Source organism: Microcaecilia unicolor, chromosome 3 (genome assembly GCF_901765095.1).
Source record: "Microcaecilia unicolor chromosome 3, aMicUni1.1, whole genome shotgun sequence".
Lineage (NCBI taxonomy): Eukaryota > Metazoa > Chordata > Amphibia > Gymnophiona > Siphonopidae > Microcaecilia > Microcaecilia unicolor.
The window spans coordinates 53181443-53206843 of NC_044033.1; the positions used below are offsets into that span (position 1 = coordinate 53181443).

Here is a 25401-nt window from a genome sequence, read left to right on the forward strand (position 1 = left end):
CTGTTCTTCTGAATAGCTCTGTTATCCTCAGGTATCTCTGTAATTTGCAACTGGATTTAACTCACACTTTTTCTCCTGGCGTCCAACAGATATGTGGTCTTGTCCATTTCTTTACCACTATCCTTTTCAAAGCCTAGTGCGGTTCAAGTGAAACCAAGAAACCACTCTGAAAGGAATGCGAGTACCATTTGTAAGGAAACCTTATTGTTACACATCCTAAAATAAGGGTCCTAGCAATAACGTGCCCGAAGTTAAGATATAAGACACGGCCTTAGGGGCAGCATGTTTAAAGGTTGGAAGGGATGAAGACAGCTCTAGGTTCTGATCCTAGGATGGGAAGTCTGTCATATTGAGGATTTAACATGTTTCACTACTTTCAGGAAGCATACTACATCTGCATGAGTTTCCCCAAGACTGGTCCTTAAAAGGTAGGGAGAGGGGAAGGTTTTTGGATTTAGCTCACACCTTTTTCAGTAGCAGTTCAAGGTGAGTACATTCAGGTTATCTGCTCAGGCAGGCCTCTGAGGTTGAATCAGCAGCCCAGTATCAGTGACCGCTGATGCCCATTAACATCATTCTTGTCGATATTCAGATTAGGTCACATTATGCATCTGCCAGGAATGAGCCATTGATTCTATCATAGGATCCTTTTGCAGTGCCTCTTTTGTGACTTTTGAATCCAGCAGAATAGAGCCTGAACCACGCATCCTCCACAGATTGTTGTTTAAGGACACTCCAGTTATCACAAATGCCCGCTTCAAGAAGGGTCTCAAGCTTTCTATGCTGCAAATTTCATAAGGCTCTCCCATCTTCAGCTGGGATGGTGGTGTGTCTGGCAACCTTAGTCACTTTATGGTAAGGCTGTCAACTGGATCCAGATTCACAGGACAGAGTTGATACAGTCCTTGGTTTATCCCAGTGTAAGCTACTACTACTACTACTTATCATTTCTATAGTGCTACTAGACATACGCAGCGCTGTACACTTGAACATGAAGAGACAGTCCCTGCTCGACAGAGCTTACAATCTAATTAGGACAGACAAACAGGACAAATAAGAGATAAGGGAATATTAAAGTGAGGATGATAAAATAAGGGTTCTGAACAAGTGAATAAGGGTTAGGAGTTAAAATATATATATATATATGTATGCTGGGACTTGTAGTCTTGCTTTTGTTAGGGACTACAATGGGGAAATCAGAACTACAAGTCCCTGCATGAAGTGGGGTTAAACCCAAAGCCGAATCAACCCTGTCCTGTGAATCTGGATCCAGTTGGCAGCACGCTTTCATATTTCTCCCATACTTTCACAGCCTTATCTTAGGGATTGTCAAGAGCTTCTCCTGCTCTTTCCTCGAGAAGTGATATAGCCTGCTCATTGCCTTTTGAATCCAAAACCACCTGCACTTCCTGCACTATATCTGTAATAGCCTGTTGATCTAGATAATCCCCACCAAGATGGGGTTCCCTAACACTGCTGGGGTTTTGTTTCTGGTCCTCCAAAATTGTCAGTGCCTCTGTAACCTGGTCAGTGATGTCTGTCAGTTAATGTTTCCTGAAAAGCCTTACCACGAGGCTTCCTCCTTCTACTTCATCATCCTCTGTTCCCTACCAATAATGGTCCTTGAATAGAATTTCAGCTTGAGAACCATCAGGGAAGGAAGGGATCTTCTCTATTTAATGTGTACTGGAATTGAGGTTTAACTTCTATAATTCTCTCTATGGAAATGATTGTTGTGATATGCATCCTCTTTTACATTGTTTATGTCTTTGTCTCTTTTTTTTTTTTTGTTACATTTGTACCCCACGCTTTCCCACTCATGGCAGGCTCAATGCGGCTTACATGGGGCAATGGAGGGTTAAGTGACTTGCCCAGAGTCACAAGGAGCTGCCTGTGCCTGAAGTGGGAATCAAACTCAGTTCCTCAGTTCCCCAATGTCTTGTTGTCCAATGTCTCTTTTGTCTTGTTGTCCAATAATTATTGTACAGCGTTTTGCAGTTTAATTTGTGTGTACATCACTTGGTACTCTCGGTGATAGTACAGTATATCAATCAATCAATAAATCTCTCTCATGCTGAGGCCTCTATGGACCTCTTTTCCATGGGTTCCTGGTATATCACCATAAACTAATGAAAAAAATGGCTTGGAAGGACTCTCTCCCCAAGAGAAGGGCTTTTCCACCCCCTGACTTTAAGGGGGGGAAACTGAAGGCATTGCACTAGTTTTCCCTAGATTTTCTTTCTCCTATTCTACCTCCTTCCTAACAAAACGTCACCCAGATCCATCCTCTGTGGCTGAGCCACTAGGACTTCCATGCTCCTGCTGGTTTCTGGCTGTGGGGCATCACACCAAAGGCAAAATAAGCCCACCACAGAGCTTTGCTTTTTGTCCCAACAATTTTTCTTGACATCCTGGGGGCTTCTTTTACCTAGGAGTATGGGAGTAGGAAGCAACTAAGTCTCTGCCTGAGCACTTGAATTCCAAAACAAAATCCTTTTCTCCTACTTTAATTTATCAGTATATATTATTTTCATTCTTTTTGGATCCTTGCAGGATGTTATGTGGCAGAGCCCTGCAACAGCCACAACCTGCTGTTTTTTTTTTTTTTTTATTAATTTTTTTACTTTATTGTTCTTAGACAGGGAGCCTTAGGGATGCAGAGTTCCTGCCCGACCTTAATCGACGTAGACTACTGGTCTTCTGAAGGAGAGTACAGCTTACCAAGGTTGCTACCCAAGTTATGACCCCTTGGGCCCCAGACTCAGCCCCAGCTCCAAGGCGGAAGCAGAATGAATACCACCAGAGCCTATAAACTGTCTTCCTCCTGCACCCATCTGATGTCTTCTGTGCTAGAGACAGAACAATTATTGATTGTCTTTCCTGCTATGCCAGCTTACATGAAGAAGGCAAACAGAGTTGCTCTGTCTTATCTGCTAGTTGGAGAGCATAATCCATTGGTTAAGACTGGTCTGGTAGACAAAGTGGAAGGAACAATACTTCTATTAGGTAATTATGGTGGAGTAAAGTGGTATTACAAGAATACAGCTGCGAGAGATCACCATAGCCATTTTGCAGAAGTCACCACTAGGGGCAGGAGCAAGTGGGCTTCCTTCCTACCCCCAATGCCCCCACTGGACCACCGGGATACAAGTAGGCCTAGGGAGGCCTATGGTGATGGTGGGCAAGGGAATCATTTTAGGGGGTTGACTGCTTGGGGGGAAGGGGTGGAATCGGAGGGCCTGGGAGGGATTTTTAAGTTATACGGGTGCTGGCCGATATTCAATGCCAGCACCCGCACAGCTAAACCGCCAAATTTAGGCAAGCTGAAATTTGGCATATGCTAATTTCGGTCTCTTAGCTGTGCGGGTCCTAGAATTGAATTTTGTTGGCACCCGCATAACTGTTGAGTCCTCCCCAATGCCGCCCCATGCACCACCATGAACCTGCCCAGCTTTTTGGGCCGGTCAGAGCTGATATTCAGCAGCACTGCCCAGTGAAGTGTAGCTAAATATTGGGGGCTGGGTACCCCCAGGTGATTTAAGCAGGCAGGAGCCTCTCCCACCCGCTTAAATCACTTCGAATATTGGTCGGTTGGTCTATTGCAGCACAACCCTTGTTTGTATGTCTGATGACTATCATTGGCTGCCTGATGCCTTTTGATATTGTGGTTGATTGATGTATATTGTCTATTTTATACACTATTATTGAACTGTAAACCGTCTTACTGCAATAATTGTGAAAAGTAGTATATCAATCCCCAATAAACTAAATTAAACTTTTGAAATCTTTCACGTCACAAAATTGGTGAAGAAAGGTTTATAAAAAAGATAAAATAAAATAAAAACTTATTTCAGCTAATATTCAGCCCACGGTGGTCAGCATTTATTTTTTCAGTTGGTACCATGAGTCACTCAACCAAAACTATACCCAGGGAAAGTGACAGTGGATTCTTTCTTATATGGAGCAGATTTTTTTTCACTTCCTCTTTGGTTCTATAGCACCAGCCTCTCTCTTAGTTTTGCTAAAGGAAGTTTCAGAATGAATAGGAAGAGAATTCCAATGAGAAGGAGCGAGACAACTAAAAACAGCATTGCACATCCAGTGTAATCTCAATTTGCCAAAAGAAGGAACAACCAAAGGTTGGCCTGTGATGACCTTAAAGAACACTGGGATCCTTTTATTAAGTTTACTGCACACCAGGGGCATATCTGGACTTCAGCGGTTGGGGGGGCCAGAGCCAAGGTGAGGGGGCACATTTTAGCCCCCCCCCCCCGGTGCCGCCACCCCCCCCCCGCCGCCATTGCCGCCACCCCCTGCTGCCGCCAGCACCACCTCCAACAAGTTTGACCCCCCCCCCCTCTCGACCCGCCATCCGTCGTCGTCTGTACCTTTGCTGGCGGGGGACCCAACCCCCCGCCAGCCGAAGTCTTCCTGCGTTTGGTTTCTTCTGAGTCTGACGTCCTGCTGCACGTACAACGTGCAGGACGTCAGACTCACAGAAACAGAACAAAGCCCTGCAGATCGCAAGGCTTCGTTCTATTTCTGTGAGTCTGACGTCATGCACGTTGTACGTGCAGCAGGACGTCAGACTCAGAAGAAACCAAACGCAGGAAGAAGACTTCGGCTGGCGGGGGGTTGGGGTCCCCCGCCAGCAAAGATACAGATGGCGACGGCGGGTTGGCAGGGGGGTTGAGAGGGACGTCCAGGGCCAAATTTATGGGGGCCCACGCCCCCGTGGTCCCTTAGCAGCTACGCCCTTGCTGCGCACTAAAGATATCAGCGTGTGCTAAGTGCCACACGGATCACAGGTATAAAATAGGATGTGCAACATTTGGCATATGCTAATTCCATAAGCACTTGCTAAGCTTTAGTAAAAGGGCCCCATTGTAGAAAGCAGGGAATGAGTAAGGAATGACAATAAAAAGCCTATCGGCTAGTGCAGTGAGCTGAGATCCTGGGAAACTGGTTTAATTCCCACTGCAGCTCCCTGTGACCCTGGGCAAGTTACTAAACCCTCCATTGCCCCAGGTACAAAAAATACCTTAGATTGGGAGCCCACTAGGGACAGAGAAAGTACCTGCTTATACTGTGTATGGTGCTACGTATGTCTAGTAGCGCTATAGAAATACGTAGTAGTAGTAGTAGTAGTGCAGAAGGCCAACATCAAGATTTTACATTTTATCCTACTGGTCACAGGAAGCTAATGCTTTTCAACCAGCAATGGTTTTCTAGAATCCAAATGTTTAGCATTATGAAGTAGTTTTATCACAGTGTTTTTTTTAACAATTAAATCCACCTTAAGCTATAACCTACAGGAGAATATTGGCTAAAATAAAATCAGATTACAGTGACACCAAAATCCTGACTTACCTTCCACCTGAACGAAAACTGGATTCGACACAATTTCTCTGTTGTTGATTTTCACCTTACAGACGTACGATCCATTGTCAGAGCGCTGCACACTGGTGATGCTGTGCAAAAAGGAAAGAGATGCTTGTCAAGAAGGGTGAAACAAACACATACTAGGTAGTTGTAGAATGACTATTTGTATTTACATGGCTGTCATGCAGGTGGTGGCACTCAGAAAGCAGCAATTCCCTCAGAGTTGAAAATTCTTCCACCAAATTTCTTCCAAATGCATAGCTCTGTGTATTCTATTAGAAATAAAATATCCAGTATGTCACTTCTAAAATGTTGCTGAGAAACCCTATCCTCTCTGTGACCCACTAAAACAAACTATGAACCAATCTATCAGAAAACAGCTACAGCATGGATTCTGTCAATTAGTCTGCTGCCCCTGCACAGTCCAACAAAAGACACCAAAGTATTAAATATGGTGACTGGGGACTGAGTTATTTACATCTCAGCAGGGCGGATGCAACGGAGAGAGTGGTGGATGCTTGGAATGCTCTCCCGCGGGAGGTGGTGGAGAGGAAAACGGTAACAGAATTCAAACATGTGTGGGATAAACATAAAGGAATCCTGTTCTGAGGGAATGGATCCTCAGAAACTTAGCTGAGATTAGGTGACAGAGCCAGTGGTGGGAGGCGGGGCTGGTGGTTGGGAGACGAGGATATTGCTGGGCAGACTTATACGGTCTGTGCCCTGAAAATGACAGATACAAATCAAGGTAAGGTATACACAAAATGTAGCACATATGAGTTTATCTTGTTGGGCAGACTGGATGGACCGTGCAGGTCTTTTTCTGCCGTCTTCTACTATGTTACTATGTTAAGTGTGGCAGGGGCAGGGGGAGTGTCGATGTTCAGGGGCACCAAAAGATGCCGTGCTTACCTGTTGTGCCAATCCTGTGGAGCATGGGTGTCCAAGAGGAAAGCTTTCCCACCTGCACTCCTCCCCCCTTTTCAGCCTCCTTCTCCCACTAGCCCTGCATGTAAAAATCATTTGCAGAGCGATGGGGGCATCTCTTTTCACCGCCACTGCTCTGCCTGCCTTCCTTCGGGTCTGGCCGCCAGTCCCTAGAGTTTGGAAGGACGTGGGTTTAAGTTCAGATTATTTGTATAACTATATGCTATTCAGAAAACAGGTAAAGATGAATCTTTTTAAAAGATTCTTAAGTTAATTTCTGTTTTAGTGTTTATATGAGTTTATTGTAAATTTTATATTTGTTGTAATAACCCGAGGGATTGTCTCAGTTACTTAATATGCAATATATGAACATTTGTAAACCACTTAGAACTTTCTTTGGTACAAGTGGTCTAGAATTTTTTTTTTTAAGTAAAAGAAAAGAAACTACTTAGTATTAAACAGAATGTAGTTATCTTTAGCGTGGCACCGATGGCCAGACCCGAAGGAAGACATGTAGAGAGCAATGGCAGCAAAAAGAGGCACTCCTGTCGCTCTGCAAACAATTTTTACGTGCAAGGCTTATGGGAGAAAGGGGCTGAGGGCAAGTTGGAGAAGGCACTGAGGCTAGATCTGGGGGCTGAAAAAGGGGGGCACCAGGTGGGAGAAGGGGGCTCGAGGCTGAAAAGAGGGGAGGGGTGTCAGGTAGGAGAAGGGGCTGGGGTTGAAAAGGGGTGGGCAAGTGAAAGAAGGGCACTGAGGCTGGAACTGGGGACTAAAAAGGGGGATGGAATTGGACCTGGGGGCAAGTGGCAGAAGAGAGCTGGACTGGAGCTGGGAATTGAAAAAGGGGTAGATGGGAGAAGAGGGTTAGGGCTCGAAAATGGTTATGATTTAGGGGCTAGGAGAAAGTGGCTGGGGCTAGGAGATGGCCCTGACTTAAGAGCTAGGAGATAGTGGTTGGAGATAGCAAAAGAGGGCTGATGCTGGGGGTAGAGGCAAGAAGGGACTGATGCTAGGGCTGGGTCAGGGAGAATGGGAGCTTGGCTACCAGACTGGGGTTGTGGATGGGAGAAGGAATCTAATGATAGGCATGAGTGAAAGGGGCTGGGAGCTGACAAGGGGCAGATAGAGTATAAGGGTTTGGGGCTGGTGCTGGGGCTTGGAGAAGGAAGAAGATGACAGATACAGTGTGGGAGAGGGGAGAAGCAAGGGTCTATGCAAGGTGAAGATAGCGGAGCAGAGGGATGGGTACTGGAGTTAAGATGGAAGAAAGATAGGGTACAGAAATACTGGAGAAGAAGGTAGAAAATGGCTGCTAGAGAAAGGGAGATGATGCAGAAGCAAAGGATGGGGAAAGGGGGAAAATAGGGAGGGTTGTGAAGATGGTGAGGGACAAAAGGGACTGAAAGAGGTGAGAAAGGATAAAAATAGGGAAGCTAAAAGGACAAGGGAGCCTGATTAAGGAGATAAGATATAACGGGACTGTTGCTGGAAAGGGGATGAATGACAAGGAAGGATCTGTGGTTGGTAAGGGTTCAGAGGCAGAGACAGATAAGCTGGGTAGGCAATGAATACAGAGGGTAGAAATGGGAGACGTGAAAGTGGGTGAAAGACAGGAAACACGCGATTGTGGGAAGAATAAGACATAGGCAAGAATGTGAGAACTAGAGAGGTAAGTGCAGGAAGCAAAAATCTGGTAAGTTGGTGAACGATGGAGACTGAAGATTAGGGGGAGGGGAGAAGAAGAAATAAAATATAGCTAAAGGTAGGTTTTTTAAAAAAAGCAGATGAGAGAAATGGAGAAAAAAATAAAACAGAAGGATTTGTGTCAAAGTCAGATATAAGGGAAGAAGGGAAGAAGATGGACAGTGAAGAAGCAGAAAATGGAAGTTAGATCCTGGAAAAGGACTTTGGAAAAAAAAATGAGAGGATGTAGTAAAAAGAGACCAGGACCAACCCAAGTGGAAACACAAAATGGGCAGAACACAGAGGTACAAAAATGATTTTTAATATTTAAATAAATAAGATAGCATTGAAAATGTGGACATCTTTTATTTTGTTCTTACAGGAAGAAATGTCTTCCTGTTTCATTTTTTTTTTTTAATCAGCATTCTGCTGCACAGGCTAGTTTCTTGGGTTTTCGTCTAGGTATTTCTTTCTAATCTGCACTATCTTTTTTTTTTAACTAGGCAACAGTGTTTTCCTTTTTTAATAACAGAGAAGGATTCTTTTAACATGTTGATTCTGTGTAGGCTTGTTCTCAGCTGGAACTGTACTGGTGTTCTAGAATACTTGCAGTGCCGACTTCAATATGTAGGGTTAATGCAGTTTGAGTGTCTGCAAGGTTTTGTTACTTCTCAGTATCTGATAGTAGAGGGAGTTTGTGTTGCTCTTACGATGTGCCACTCAAGTTAGAACAGAATGCTTTTGTTATTATACTTCTGCTCTGTATCGGTTGCTGTGAGTTTTATTGGTTGATTTGGGAATGGGGGCGATTCTATAGCTGGTGCCACAATTTGTATGATAATGCTGCATACTGAGAGTCAAATTCTATAACGGCATCTGTAACGGCCAAGATGCTATCAGAGAATACTAGCCTAAGTCAGCACTGAAGTGCCTATATTTATTTATTTATTTATTTGCTGCATTTGTATCCCACATTTTCCCACCTCTTTGCAGGCTCAATGTGGCTTACATTAGGCTGTCATATGAAAACATGAACAGTAATGCCATGTATGGCACTTTAGCACATGATCTACAGTATTCTGTAAGTTACTCAGTTCCAGGTTGAAGATTTTGGACCAGTCCTGGCTTGGAACTTACATTCCAAAGCAGTGTGGGATTTGTAGTGCCTGACCCTGGCCATTGAAATCATTGCTGCAAGTTCCATAATGCACCAGGATGGGGTGGGTAGAAATCCAGGAATGGGCCAAAATCTCCAGCCTGGAACTGGGTTACTTGGCATCTCTGGCCCAGTCTATGTGTATGCACCTTACGCTTACATGCTAACCAACTCGTGCATATAAATTATAGAATAGCAGTTTAGCATTTATGCACATTAAGTGTGAATTATAAGTGCATAATTGCTAGTATTATCTAATATACATGCACAAATGCCTCCTAACTTTAGACCCCTGTTACAGAATTAGGGAGTGCCCCCCAGATTCTATATAGTGTGACTTAAGTTGCGCACACAAATTCAGTCTATTCTGGATTTGAGCGTGCAACTTAATTAGTTAATGTGCCAATCATCTCTAATAATTGCCACTTAACAAGCTATTACTGACTAATTGGCATTAATTAGAATCTACACGCAGAACTGTAAGCGTATTCTGTAAAGTGATGTGCATAAATTCTAAGTTGCATAATTGAAAAGGGTCGTGGACAAGGGTGTGGAATGGGTGAGTTGTGGGCGTTTCTAAACTCTATGCGCTTTGTTATAGAATACAAAACTAGTCTACGCATAATTTAGGCGTCAGCATTTACATCGATTTACTTGGTGTAACTGCCCATGACTAAACTTACTCGTGTGAACAGGTCTTCGGCATATTCTATAAACTGTACGGAAATTTAGGCTTATTCTCTAAAATATGCCTAAATTTAGACGTATTTCGTTTTGGCACTGATTTTAATTTAGGCTTTATATATAGAATCAAATCCTGTACGATTTACATATAATTGACTAAATGTAAATTGGTGTGGGAACCTGGGAATTGAAGGTGGAGCTGGAAATGAAGTTGTGTCCCCCCCCCAAACAAAAAGCATTCTACTCCCCCTGGGGAGGGAAGGGAAGAGAGAAGGTGCTGGGGAAGAGCATAATTGCTGAATGGGGGGGGGGGGCACTGACTGATATGCTGCAGGGGAGTGCCAGAAACCCTTGCACCAGCCCTGCACCTCAGTTATTCTTGAATCACTTTAAAGGGGTATATTTTACAGGAAATGAGCAGCTACTCACCATGGGAGACTGATTTTGGAAACAATCATCTTTTCCTAATCAACCTTGTTTTATATTTTTCCTGTAGTACTGTAATAGCAAGAATTTATTTCCCATAGTTCTGCAGGGGCAGCAGTGCAGCAGTTCCACACATGAAGCCACATTCCAGCAGTAATATCAGAAACTGCCATAAGAATAAATACATGCCTTGCTGAATGAGCCAAAGATCCATCAAGTCCAGCATCCTGTCTCCACAAGAAAGCGCCCAGCAGATCTCAATAGATCCATTCCTTGCAATTCCCTCCCAGGAACGAGCAAGAGCCTTCCAAGGTTTACTTAGTTATTAAATGATCAAAGATTTTGTTCTAGGAATCTGTCCAAATCTATTTTAAGCCCAGCTAAACTAGATGCTTTGATCACATTCTCTGCCAAAAAAAAAACCCAACCCAAAACAAAACAAAAAAAAACTCCCTTTCTCCAGTTTGTTTTGAATTTGTTACTTGTTAGTTTCATGAAGTGTTCTCTATTCCTAGCATAATCCGAAGGAATAAATAAATATTCCCTATTCAGTTTTAAACTGAAATTTTCTCTAGAAATAGGCATTTTCCCCACAGTTTTAAACTGAAACCTTTTCTAGAGGTAGAACCTAAACAGCCAGAAACTCTTGTTCTAAAAGGCAGTTATTTTCTGTTCCTTGGCTGCTGGAGAGGTCCCTCATCCAGGGACCTCAATTAAGGGTTAATTAAGGTGTGGGGAAGCAGAATACTTGCATAGGTTGCTGAGTCAGCTTCAAAGAGCCTGTTTAAAAAAGGCCCCTTAGATTCAAAACTATATAAAGAGGAAAGGTCCCACTGAACTTTCTTTCTGAGAAGTTCCGAGAGAAGAGGACATTTCTCTGGTAAGTGAACGCTATTTTGCTTTGTGCTTTGGGAACTTGGAGATTGGGGTTTAGAGGAGGAATTGTAGGTTAGTGTTAGGCAAAATCTTTCTATATAAAACGCACCTCCAACGTTCTAATGAAGCCGGAAGCCTCTAAGTTTGTAGATCGCTGTTTGCCCATGAGTGTGTGCCCCGCCCTCGCATCACAACGTGATGACGTCGAGGGTGGAGCACTGACACTCACCGAATCGCATCGCTCACCCTTTGGTATGCCATGAAACGTGACGTCAGATGCATCACGGACCTATGAGAACGACCTGCATGAAAAAAGGAAGGCGTATCAGCAGCTGACAATGAAGGAATCGCTGAACCGTTGCCAGGCAACAGAAGGACAAGTCAGATGCATGACGGACCAATCACAAGCAACTGCATGGGAACAAGGGAGCAGAATGAGCAGCAGAACAGCTCACTTTCTCTGCAGCACGGAGACGAGGAACATTGCTGGAAGGAGAATACTATTTGGATGCCCATGCTCCTGCTCTCGGTATGTGACGGCGCAAACAGACACCCAGAAACACAGTTGCAGCCTCCCTAACAAACGCCCTCCGAGACAAAACTACCCACTGTCCCAACGTCCCCGGCACCTCAACCAACCTCCCTCCAAGTTACACACACCCACAAAAGTACTGGATCATAATGGCGCTGCAAACACACACCCAGAAATCAACTTGCAGCCTCCCTAACAAACGTTCTCCAACACACAACTAGGGAGAGAGGGAGGGGAGAGGACCCTGGAACTCAGAGGGAGGGGGGCAGGAACCTGGAACTCGAGAGTGGGGGAGGACCCTGGAACTCGGAGGGAGGCGGGGAGGACCCTGGAACTGGGAGGGAGGGGGGACCCTGGAACTTGGAGGGAAGGGGGACCCTGGAACTGGGAGGGAGGGGACGACCTTGGAACTGGGAGGGAGGGAGGGGGGAGACGGCCTTGCAACTCAGAGGGACGGAGGGAGGGAACGGCCCTGGAACTCGGAGGGAGGGTGAGAACACATTTATCCTAACAATCCCTTTCAAAACATTAATTGGAGAAAGGCAGTACCTTGCTAGCGCCCGTTTTATTGGTTTCAGAAATGGGCCTTTTATCCTAGTAAAAAATATAAAAAGCAAATGTTGTCATCTAGTCTCCATGGTCTTTTCCACTTAGTTTTAAAAACTCTGTACCACAGAATTAACAGATATAATCTAGCAGGCAATGCAGGATCTAGTTTAGTCTTCCCACCCCTAGGACAACTCTTTAGTCAGTTATTGTAATTAGGGTAACAAGTCTCTAATGATCTGTTCCTGGCCAGATCCAAAGGTCTCTATTCTATCCTCATCCTTCTCGATCTATCTGCTGCTTTTGACACTGTTGATCACAGCCTACTCCTTGATACGCTGTCCTCACTTGGATTTCAGGGCTCTGTTCTTTCCTGGTTTTCTTCTTATCTCTCCCAGCGTACCTTTAGTGTATACTCTAGTGGATCCTCCTCTACTTCTATCCCACTGTCAGTTGGTGTACCTCAGGGATCTGTCCTGGGACCTCTTCTTTTCTCCATCTATACTTCTTCCCTTGGTACTCTGATCTCATCCCATGGTTTTCAGTATCATCTTTACGCTGATGACTCCCAGATCTACCTCTCCACACCAGAAATCTCAGCCGAAATCAAGGCCAAAGTATCAGCCTGGCAGTATGACATTGCTGCCTGGATGTCTCAGCGTCATCTGAAACTAAACATGACCAAGACTGAGCTTCTCATCTTTCCCCCTAAACCAACCTCTCCTCCTCCCCCATTCTCTATTTCTGTGGATAACACTCATCCTTCCTGTCTCATCAGCTTGTAACCTTGGGGTCATGTTCAACTCCTCCCTCTCCTTCTCAGCACATATTCATCAGACTGCTAAAACCTGTCGTTTCTTTCTCTATAATATCACCAAAATTCGCACTTTCCTTTCTGAGAATACTACTAGAACCCTCATCCAAACTTGCTTCTCACAGGTCTCCCACTTAGCCATCTCTCTCCTCTTCAATCTGTTCAAAATTCTGCTGCAAGACTAATTTTCCACCAGTGTCGTTATGCTCATATTAGCCCTCTCCTCAAGTCACTTCACTGGCTTCCTATCCGTTTCCACATATAGTTCAAACTCCTCTTATTGGCCTATAAGTGCATTCACTCTGCAGCTCCTCAGTACCTCTCCACTCTCATCTCTCCCTACATTCCTCCCCGGGAACTCCGTTCACTGGGTAAATCTCTCTTATCTGCACCCTTCTCCTCCACCGCTAACTCCAGACTCCGTTCCTTTTATCTTGCTGCACCATATGCCTGGAATAGACTTCCTGAGCCGGTATGTCAAGCTCCATCTCTGGCCGTCTTCAAATCTAAGCTAAAAGCCCACCTTTTTGATGCTGCTTTTAACTCCTAACCCTTATTCACTTGTTCAGAACCCTTATTTTATCATCCTCACTTTAATATTCCCTTATCTCTTGTTTGTCCTGTTTGTCTGTCCTAATTAGATTGTAAGCTCTGTTGTGCAGGGACTGTCTCTTCATGTTCAAGTGTACAGCGCTGCGTATGTCTAGTAGCACTTTAGAAATGATAAGTAGTAGTAATAGTAGTAATAAGCAAGGAGTGCTCTTACAGAGTTTTAAATACATTTCATTACCATCTAAGAAGGAAACACTAAATAAATCATACAATATACTATATAAACTAAAAGATACTTTTATATTAGGCTAATATCCTTAATACTACTACTACTACTACTAATAGCATTTATATAGCGCTACCAGATGCACACAGCGCTGAACACTTGATATAGAGAGAAAAGCTTACAATCTAGGTAAAACAGACAGACTAAATTATTGAAAAACTCAAAAACACTAAGATGGAGTCAGCAGTCCAGCAACGAGAGGGGTGCTATCCAGTCTTTTGCACTGATTGTCATATGTAAGATTATCTCCCAGTTGGTGAGATGTCATATGTATGTGCCTGATGCAAAGAGCTCCTAGCTCTCAGAGAACGTGTCCGTTCTCTTGAGGCTAGAGTAGAAGACTTGGTGGAGCTCAGGGAGACAGAGAGGTACATAGAGGAGACCTACGGGGATGTTGTAGAGAAGTCCCACCTCCAGTCTGGTAGCCCCTGTGCTACCTTGGGGAGGAGGGAGGTCGCCGAGAAGGAGAGCATCACCCTGGTGAAGTAGGAAGTACTCCTGTAGCCAGGACCTGCCCATCAGGGGATGTACTATCCTCTCGCACCAAGGATATATCTCCAAGTGCTGACCGGGAGGGAAAGGTTAGGGCAGCTGTTGTAGTTGGTGATTTGATCATTAGGCATATAGATAGCTGGGTGGCTGGTGGATGTGAGGATCGCCTCAGAGATACGCATTTCCCAAAGTTGACATATTCTAATTAATACAGTCAGAATAAAATAATTTTCAGTTTGAAAACTGGACTGATTCTGGTCACTACTGTTATTTGGTTTATAATTTGATAAAGGATTGATAATTTGTACTAGGTCTCACTTTTAAAAAAGAGAGAATAATTTTTTTTCTCCCTTGAATGTCTGAGCATTTTATTTTTCCATTTGTTTTGGTCCAAGTGTCTATTTTCTGCTTTTCTCTGTTTTTCCTCTCTTTCCAGGGTCTTCTGTTCATTTTACATTTATTTTCTTTCCATGCACACCATCCATCTTCCTTCTGCATTTGTCATGTCCAGCATTTCCTCTGTGGCCTTGTCTCCAACACCCCCCCCCCCCCCCCCATGTTCAGAATCTGTACTCTCAGTGTCCCTAGCCCTCCTCCTGTGTCCATCAACACTCAGTATCCCTGTCCTCTGTGCTCCCTCTGTGCCCTGCATCTCTTCTGTGCCCCTTACCCAGTTCTAAAATCTAAATTGTGAGTTGTGTAAACACAGGAATCTATCTATATATTCAGACAGTTGCCTACTTATGAATGTTTCCAGACGTTTAGTGAAGATATGCCCGCAGGTATTGGAGTAAGTGCTGTATAACCCATTTCTAATGATAACATTCCTAACTCCAAAAGTTTATTAAAAAAAACAGGCCTAGCCATGAAATAATTGAAACAAGGGGATTAGACAATAAATGTGAAGGACATTTATCCAATACACAACAGCAAGAAAGAAAGTTCCTGTAATACAGAAGACACATCATTTGGAGTGATAGGGATAAATGTATCCCAAAATTGATTCACTGTCATTTCTGAACTCACTTCAACCGAAAATTGACTAGTCAAGCTGAGCATTGATTGATCTCTTTTAAGATCAGCATGGACAGCTTCAATCTTATTAAAAAAGAAATCAGCAAAATTCTGAGCCGATGGTTGACAGAGACAAAATTCCTGGGGCTCATGATGCTGTAATATTTTCTACAAGCTGAAATAATTTCTAGTACTTTGTAAGCTGTTATTAATTTCAATTAATTAAAGTATTTCTTTTTAACTTCTACATGTTTATAAGCTTTAAATGCCTGTTTCCAATCTAGTTTAGTAGAAGGATTTAAACGATTACATCAATTTCTTCCTAGTTGTCTACAATTTTGTTTCTGCTCTCTCAATGAATCAGTAAACCAAGGTGAAGGCTTATAAGATCACGCTGTTCTTTCTTTTAAAGGATCAACAGAATCTAAGATAGTACTAACAATACTAAAACTGTATTTCCATAAAGCAAGAGGGCATGTTTGGGATAGGACTAGGGAGGGGCCAAAAGATGGACATCCAACTTCGACTGCAGAAGGAGAAGGAGTGTTGTCCAAAAAGATGGAAGTCTGTATTTAGACCTGGTCCCTGGCACAGCCAGATTACAGAAAGGTGCTCTGATTGAGCAGTTCTCCACCTGAGAGAGTAAAGGAAGTCATAGTATATATTTTTATGTCCCTGGAGGACTCACAATTTAAAAAAAATAAAAGAAAATTACAAACAGCTACAGTGAGATTTGAACATGTGATCTGTTTTTTGTTTGTTGTTTTTATGTTGTTTGTTTGTTTTTGGGGTGTTTTTTTTTCCTCTGGTTCTCCACTAGCTGTTATAACCATTAGGCTATTCTTCCACATGAATGTCTATGTGGCCATTTTATAATATGGATGTTTCTATCCTGTCACAAAGATGTCCATGTCCCTTGTTTTTCCCCGTTCATAGTTTGGATCTTTCAGTTTGCAAAAGGACGTAGCCAGCACATGGACATCCATTTCTCAGGTGTGTTAGAACAGGCTGTTCGTCAACAGATCCTGTTCTAAAATACATGAGAAATGGATGTCCGTATCTGATACACAGATTTGTATGTCCTTTCTATAAATCCACTGTATATGTATGTTTTATGTATATGCTCTGAAATTTCTGCATGTATGCTCTGAACCTATAATGGCTAAGGGCCAAAAATCGGTGCGGAAAAAACCATGTGTTTAGTGCAATTCTATAAACTACGTCTAAAGTTAGGTGTAGTTTATAGAATATGCTCATGCACTGTTCTTATGACTAACATTTAGGTGCACCCATTTAGGCCACCTAAAACCAGGCCTAAATACCTGTGCTTAACTTAGGCGCAGATCAGGTATAATCCATAATAGTGGGCATAGTTTTTTGAAACACCCACAACCCGCCCATTCCATGACCATGGGCTACACCCCCTTTTCGGATGTGCACATTAGAATTTATGCACAACACATTGTAGAATATGCCTAGAGAGCTGTGTGCATAAATTCTAATTAAAGCAAATTACTGCCACTAATTGGTTAAGTACCAGTTATTGGTGCTGATTGGCATGCAGCCAAATTAGCACACACAACTTAAGGAACCCTTTATAGAATTCAGGGATAAGTGGATAATAAATGACTAAATTAAACCAAATTTAGCTGCTATGATATAAAACAGAAATCTACAAAAACATTTCACATAAAATCGTATCACAGACTCAGATAATCCATTAAAAATGACGACACAAACTAAAGCTCAGGTAGTTTACTACAAAAATAAGCAAATGGTAATGAATTCACTCTGTATCCCAGTGAGGCATATTTTCAAAGCACTTAGCCTCCCAAAGTTCCATAGAAACCTATGGAACTTAGCCTCCCAAAGTGCTTTGAAAATATGCCTCTTTGTGTCCTTCCATTTTGCTCATCACCTTCTCTTTTCAATATGAACACCAAGTACAAAATATATTTTATCTTCTTTCTTCTGAGCATCTTCTCCACTAAACTTCTTCTAAAATTTACTTCTTCCTATTCCCCTTGTAGTCTTCCTTCTTTTCCTTATATATCTAAAGCAAGTTTTTAAATCCTGACTTACTGCCCTTCCTGCTTCCCCTTGTTTTCTCTATATGTTTACCTGCTTTTCTTTTTGTGTGCTTATACTCCTTTTTCTCCAACTTTAGGTTTCTTTAGTCTCATACTCTTGCTAGTATACCTGACAAAAGATTTACTGTCATTTCAATGCTCATTTTCTGTTACTCCTTACAGTGCCTTCTTAACATAATCATTAATTTTCTTAAAGTTGGTCCTTCTCAACTCTAGTTCCTTTTTTTTTTTTTAATACTATAGCTTGGTCCTAACCCTGCATTTACACTGAACCACAGACTTTGGTGATCATCGGACCCTAAAGGGTCCATAATCATCACCTCAATAGAAATGTGTCCATGTGTCAGTACTAGATCAGTGTCCTTTCGCTATTAGTGAACTTCCTCAACACATTTTTTGAGAAAGACTTCTTGAAAGGATTCCAGTATCCCTCTACTCCGAGTTGATCCTGAAGCTGGCATTTCCTGGTAGATGTCTGTCTCCCCTCATCTTAATGACATCTCTCCTTTGCCTGTTATCTTTATATAGCTTCCGTCATGCCCATTCATATTGTCTTACCCTTGTGATAGCAGCTTATCTATTACACCAACATAGATTGAAAACCCTTTAGATTTCTTCAAGACAACCCAGAGAAAGTTAGCCGAACCTCAATGACTTTTTGTCCTTAACATATAAAGAAAATCCTTTCCTTTTAGTTTGTATAACAAAATGTAGTGAAAGTGAAATTACCTGCAGGAAGATAACATCATTGTACCCTCATTGTCATGAGCCTCAGAATACTGAATGGCTATCCTAGCTGTGCTAAGCAATTCCATCTCATCTTTCCACCAGGAAATATATGAATCCAGATGTAAATTCGGCACCTCGATGGAGCAGTTGAATTTGACATTCTTATGTTCAGAAAGTGTGATGTTCCCCACAGTGGGGTTGAACACGATTGGTTGAAGAGATTTGGTTTCTGGTCTGTCACCATGTGGCTGTGGTAGCGCATGCTTCCTGGTAGAATCGTCCACTTCAGCTTGAACAAACCGAGGTGATCTGCCCTGAGCTGCTGAGTTCTTTAAGAGAAGCCTTGTGTTAGTGAGCGATGTGTTGAGATCAGACCACATGTACGACTTTCCCATTTCTTCCATCCTTCTGGTATTATCTGCACAAACAAAAGATTGTCCTGTTGGTACCTTATAATACTTTTCAGATGAAACCCAGTATTTCTCACTTATTTATTCAAGGTCTCAATATTTAATATTTACTAAGGATTGGAACCATACAAGTCTGCTGGCTACTGATTTTCAACACCACTATCCTCCAGATTCTATATATCGCGCTGAGATTTCTGTGTGGAAATCGAAGTATATTCTATAACAATGCGCATGACCTAATTGGTTAACAGCTAATCAGTACCGATACCTGGATATTAAAAATCAATTTTGGCATTAATTAGACTTTACACACACTACTTGCTAAGCGTATTCTGTAAGGTAGTGTGCGTAAATTCTAATGTGCACTGCCAAAAAGGGGAGTGGCCATGAGAATGGACTAGGCAGTTCATGGGCGTTTCAGAATCTACACGCCAGTGGCGTAGCTACTATGGGGCCACGGGGGCTTGGACCCCTGTAGATTTGGCCCTGGACCCCCCTGCCAATGAGTCTGTCTGTGAGTCTGACGTGCAGGACGTCAGACTCAGAAAAACAGAACGAAGCCCTGCAGATCGCAAGGCTTCATTCTGTTTCTGTGAGTCTGATGTCCTGCACGTTGTACGTTGTACGTGCAGGATGTCAGACTCAGAAACAAAACGAAGGAAGAAGACCGGTTGGCGGGGGTTGGGGTCCCCCGCCAGCAAAGGTAGCAGACGGCGACAGAGGGTTGGCGGCAGGAGGGGGGTTCAGAGGGCTGTCGGCAGGGGGGGGGTCAAAGCTGTTGGTGGTGGTGCTGGCGGCGGCGGGGGGGGTGTCGGCAATGGCGGCGGGGGGTCTGCGGCGCCTGGGGGGGCTAAAATGTGCCCCCTCACCTCAGGCTCTGGACCCCCCTCCCGCCGGTCTGGCTATGCCCCTGTTACACACCGAGTTATAGAATACACCTGCTTTGCGCTTAACTGAGGTGCCGGTATTTATTCCAAGTTTTACTTGGCATAAATGGATGCGCCTAGACTTAGGTGCTGGCAGGGCTACTAGGTGTATTCTATAAACATGCCTAGGCATATTCTATAAACCGTGCCTAAATTTAGGTGCAGTTTATAGACTACGCCTAGTCGGAAATTTTTTCGGCGATGATTTTTCAGGTGCTATAAATAGAATCTGGTCCTATATGGATAGTGCTGGTGAAAATTAATGGTTTCAGCACTACTATATAGTGCTGGGGAAGAAAGAGGTTGGAGTGGGAGCAGTGACAGCCAACTATGTATTCAGCAAAAAATCAGTTGTAAAGTAAGTTGTACATACAGCAGATGAATATTGCTGCTATATGTATAACTGCCAGCGGTCTCTGTATTTTTTGGCACCATTTATAGAATTCGGTCCATTCTATACCTACCTCTGGGTAACCCTCAACCCCATTATACTAGAGGGCCACTGAACTAGGATATCACTAAGCAAGGATGACAATGCTGACTCCTTGCTAAAACCACGTCTAAAACAAGATTACCAGAGGATGAAGCGCGTTGTTTCTTTCCAAAAACCTATTAAGATAAGAGAAAACAATGTTTTTTTTCACCAACCTAGAGAGGAACAGAAGATTTACAAAATAGGGCCTAGCTATAGTTTGGTCTGGTCCTTCATGACCATTCTATACATCATGTTCTTATTAGCATTGTGACCCCTCCTATAAATATGGCTGACAGTCAAAAATGCTCCATCTCATGTGAACAACGCTTAGAGAACTTCTAAGCCTCCATTTTCACCCCTATACATACAAATATAACATAGTCCTGTGTATGCCCAATAAAATAACAAAAATACTATTTGAAAACAGCTGACCCCACCCCAAATATATAATTTAGAAGCAGTCCTGGCCCCACCTCATTAAAACAATGTTACAGTTAACGTTAAAAGAACAGCCCCCGCCCTCATATTTCCATGGTTAAAAAAGTCCTGGAAGTCAACATAACATAGTAACATAGTAGATGATGGCAGAAAAAGCCCTGCACGGTCCATCTAGTCTGCCCACGATAAACTCATATGTGTATACCTTACCTTGATTTGTACCTGTCTTTTGCAGGGCACAGACCGTATAAGTCTGTCCAGCAGTATTTCCCGCCTCCCAACAACCAGTCCCGCCTCTCATCACCGGCTCTGGCACAGACCCCGGATAAGTCTGCCCTCCCCTATCCTAGCCTCTCAACCACCAACCCCTCTTCCCCCCACCACCCAATTTCAGCTAAGCTTCTGTGGATCCATTCCTTCTGCACAGGATTCCTTTATGCCTATCCCACGCATGTTTGAATTCCGTTACCGTTTTCATGTCCACCACCTCCCGCGGGAGGGCATTCCAAGCGTTCACCACCCTCTCCGTAAACATAAAACCTATTTATTTATTTAACATTAAAAGAATAGCCTCCACTCCCATATTTACATGGTTAAACCAGTCCTGGGGTCACATGAGGAGACCAAACAAGTGGTTGTAGAGAGGATCTTGTCAGTAGGCCTCAGGGCTATTAAAAAACCCAAACAGATAAATGCCATATGACATATTCCTCTGACAGTTAGCCTGAATTGGTCCTCCACCCACAGCCATCATTATGTCACAGCAGGAAAGACATACAAATGGGAAAAGAGCTCTACATTATGTTATGTCAAGTTTTCTATTCCGCCACAACCTTTACAGTTCAGAGCGGATTACAGAAAAAGAGAACTGAAACAATGCATTCAGGAATTACATTATGTTGAGACTAGAAAACCACAATATCTAATACACTAAATAATAAACTGCATAATGATTCATACTATTTAAAATCAAGAGTTTCAAAGACCACGTTTAACAAAAAACAAGGTTTTCAGACGTTTTCAGAAGCTCAAATAATGTCTACAAGCCCTAAGTGATAGAGGTAACCTATTCCTTACTGATGCTGCCTTCTGATATTGTAAAGATGCAGAATGATGTTTACTTAACTTCAGCTTAGTTACTTCTGGAAACATAATAAAAACTGCTCCCTAGTATTATATCTCAAAGTGGCACTATGAAGTAAAATTAAAAACTGCATCATATAGGCAGGACAGCAAAAAAGGAGTAGGGAGACGTATATGGTTACAGAGTCTTTATTAATGTTCATCAAATGATCATTTACACATGTGAATATTGGCATTTCTATATGCAAATCACAAATATGTTTCCTAAAATCATCATCTATATGTGCTGTGGTTATTGCCACTAAAATTAGTAGTTAAAATTGTTAGCTGAGGTATTTTTTCCTCCTATTCGTTAAAAAAAATAGTCTTTAGACAAAAATTGTTAATAAATAATTAAACATGACATATATGAAAGGTAAAAAAAGCTCAAAATAATATTTATATTGAACTCCTCTTGAAGTGCTGGCTTGTATATGATGTACACTTAGACTGGTTGGTCTAAGTGTACATCATATACAAGCCTATAGGGACACATGCATGAAGAGGAGAGAGCAGGGACAATTAGGTGGAGTTGTTTGGAGCACAGGCAGTTGGTGGCTCAGCTGTTTCAGGAGGCTAAAGTGGGTGGGGCAGGGCAGGGCCTGAGTCCTTAATTGTCTGACAACTGGCAGAAAGATCTGTACACAGGCACTACTGCCAGCAGAATTCCACACCTTAGGTCCAGCGATTCCCAAACTCAATTTGGCGGAACCCTAAGGATCCTTAAACTCTCTTTAAGAGTTCCTCAAGAAATCAAATTGTAGAATCTGTTAGTATGAACATATACATGTTTACATAAATTGAGGGTTCCTCAATGCATGAAAAATTATTTTAGGGGTTCCACCACAGTGAAATGTTTGGGAATCACTGCCTTAGTTACACACACTAAACCCAGATAGACCCTCAAGAAATAAGAAACAAAGAAAATCAAGCCATTGGAATGTAGGAGGGGCCAGCATTTTTAGTAGACTGGTCCCCCCCAGACATCCCAAGGAGAGCAATACAGCACCCTAGGGGGAACTGCGGTGGACTTCAAATAAATGCTCCCAAGTACACATCTCACTGTTGCTCTCTTATCTTATGTACTGAGCCCCCCCCCAAAACCCACTACCCCCAACTGTACACCAGTACAATAGCCCTTATGGGTGAAGGGGGCACCTATATGTGGGTACAGTAGGGTTTGGCTGAGTTTGGGAGGGCTCACATTTTTCACCACAAGTGTAACAGGTAGGGGGAGGTATGCACCTGGGTTCACCTGTCTACAGTGCACTGCACCTACCACTAGACTACTCCAGGGACCTGCATGCTGCTCTAATGGGTCTGAGTATAATATCTGAGACTGGCAAAGAGGCTGGTAAGTAATGTTTTCAATCACATTTTTGGGGGGGGGGGGGGGGGTCACTGATCCCTGGGGGCGTACGGGGAGGTCATCTGGTCATTTAGGGCATCTTTTTGTGCCTTATTCATACTAAAAACAGATCTAGCTCAAAATGTCTTAGATTTAGTCCTAGACGGTTTTTTTTTCTTGTTCCATTATGGCTGAAAAACGTCCAAGTCTTAGGAATGCCCAAATTCCACCTTTAACATGCCCCCTTGAGATTGGATGCACTGTAGACAAACAGCATAGAAAACTGTCTAAAATATAGGTTTCATAAATACTGATTTTGGACGTTTTCATGAGGAAAAGTGAAAAACATCCAAATGCTGCTTTATGCCACTTTTTTAGATGGTTTTCTCTTTTGAACATGAGTCCACATAGTAACATAGTAGATGATGGCAGATAAAGACCTGTACGGTCCATCCAGTCTGCCCAACAAGATAAACTAATGGCATAAGGCAGTGTTTCCCACGTCGGTCCTGGAGCACCCCCTTCCCAGTCAAGTTTTCAGCATATCCACAATGAATATGCATGAAAGAGATATTCATACAATGGAGGACGAGTATGCAAATGAATCTCATGCATATTCACTGTGGAGATCCTGAAAACCTGACTGGCAAGGGGGTGCTCCAGGATGGACCTGGGAAACACTGGCATAAGGTATGATGTGATACTACATATGCATAGTTGATATCCTGAAAACCCTGACTGGGTTGGGTGTGCCCTGAGGACTGGGTTGAGAATCTCTGGGCTAACACATTGCTGGTTAAGTGCAATGGAAGCAACCAGTTATGGGTTATCGCATAAAAATAGGACTGACTTTTATGCGGTCCTATTTAGGTGGTTAACCTGGTGGTTAAGTTCTGAATTTTACCAGCCAAGTGTGACTCCGCTCACAGACACCCCCATAATAGCTGGTTAAATTGCACTGAATATCAACCCCGAAGTGTCTAAAATCAAGCATCGTTTTAGCACCTATGAGAGAGACCTGGCAAGTTCTCAGTAAATTGCTAGGACAGAATCCATATTGTTCAGATCAGCTGCCTTTGAGAGGAAATGAGGCATTTCCTCCAGGTAATGACAGCAGGTTTGGCTTGATGGAAATGGGAAGGGATTACATGCCTCAAAAACATCTGTTAGAAGTTCAAGGGAGGGTTCTAGGGTTTCCGGAACTGCAACAGAAGTATGGTATAAGGGCAAGAGAAATTAATACAGACGTCTCTGCAAGTGAAAAACTATGTTAACTCCTTAGAGTGGACTTAGTGTCACAATATTGGCCTAGTGGCTAGGGTGGTGGACTCTGGTCCTGGGGAACTGAGGAACTGAGTTCGATTCCCACTTCAGGCACAGGCAGCTCCTTGTGACTCTGGGCAAGTCACTTAACCCTCCATTGCCCCATGTAAGCCGCATTGAGCCTGCCATGAGTGGGAAAGCGCGGGGTACAAATGTAACAAAAATAAAATAGATACTATTGGAGATTCTACATGGAATGTTGCTACTATTGGAGATTCTACATGGAATGTTGCTATTCCACTAGCAACATTCCATGTAGAAGGCTGCGCAGGCTTCTGTTTCTGTGAGTCTGACGTCCTGCACGTACGTGCAGGACGTCAGACTCACAGAAGCAGAAGCCTGCGCGGCCACATTGCTGATCTGCAAGGGCCGACTTCTAGTGGAATAGCAACATTCCATGTAGAATCTCAAATAGTAGCAACAGTGGAGGAGTGGCCTAGTGGTTAGGGTGGTGGACTTTGGTCCTGGGGAACTGAGGAACTGAGTTCGATTCCCACTTCAGGCACAGGCAGCTCCTTGTGACTCTGGGCAAGTCACTTAACCCTCCATTGCCCCAGGTACAATAAGTACCTAAGCCGCATTGAGCCTGCCATGAGTGGGAAAGTGCGGGGTATAAAAAATAAAAATATGGGGGATAAGTTAAGGAATTTCTTTCTTACGGAGGTCATGCCTCAAAGAATTTCAGTATCTACATTACATAAGAAACTGCTAAAACATAAGCATCCGGTAGACAGGACTGTTACCACTACTACATAGAGCGAGGAATTAGCAATACCATGGGAGACCTGTAATGTGTGTTAGCTATATTAAGCATATACCACATATAACTGCAGAAGCAGGTTTGCAACAATGCAGCTATCAGATAGTTCACAGGGCTTACTTTTCTCAAGTTCAGGATTTTCAAGTGGGGTACGGGCAGCGGTGTGCTGCTAAGTATTTAACAACGGGCTTTCTCTCCAGGCATAGCCAGTCCTGCAATTTGGTTGTGGAGGGGGGACCCAGGGGTGGACTGAGAAAGCAATGCATCCCTCTCTCTCCTCCTCCTTCTGTGGGTACGCTAGGCATACCTTTGTTGGCAGGGATGTCGAGCCCAGCCATCCAAATAAATGGACTACTACTACTACTTATCATTTCTATAGCGCTACAAGGCATACGCAGCGCTGTACA

The 25401-nt window shown here is 43.2% G+C and overlaps 1 protein-coding gene across 1 annotated transcript in view; it reads right to left on the minus strand.

The window, feature by feature from the left end:
* MERTK (MER proto-oncogene, tyrosine kinase) overlaps positions 1-25401 on the minus strand; it is a gene marked incomplete at its 5' end in the record, with an annotated part of 146225 nt that overhangs the window by 115600 nt on the left and 5224 nt on the right. Inside the window, 2 exons of the mRNA XM_030194661.1 lie at positions 5371-5471; positions 18193-18610. Coding sequence (XP_030050521.1) covers positions 5371-5471; positions 18193-18610 — 519 coding nt within the window. The remainder of the gene's footprint in view (positions 1-5370; positions 5472-18192; positions 18611-25401) is intronic.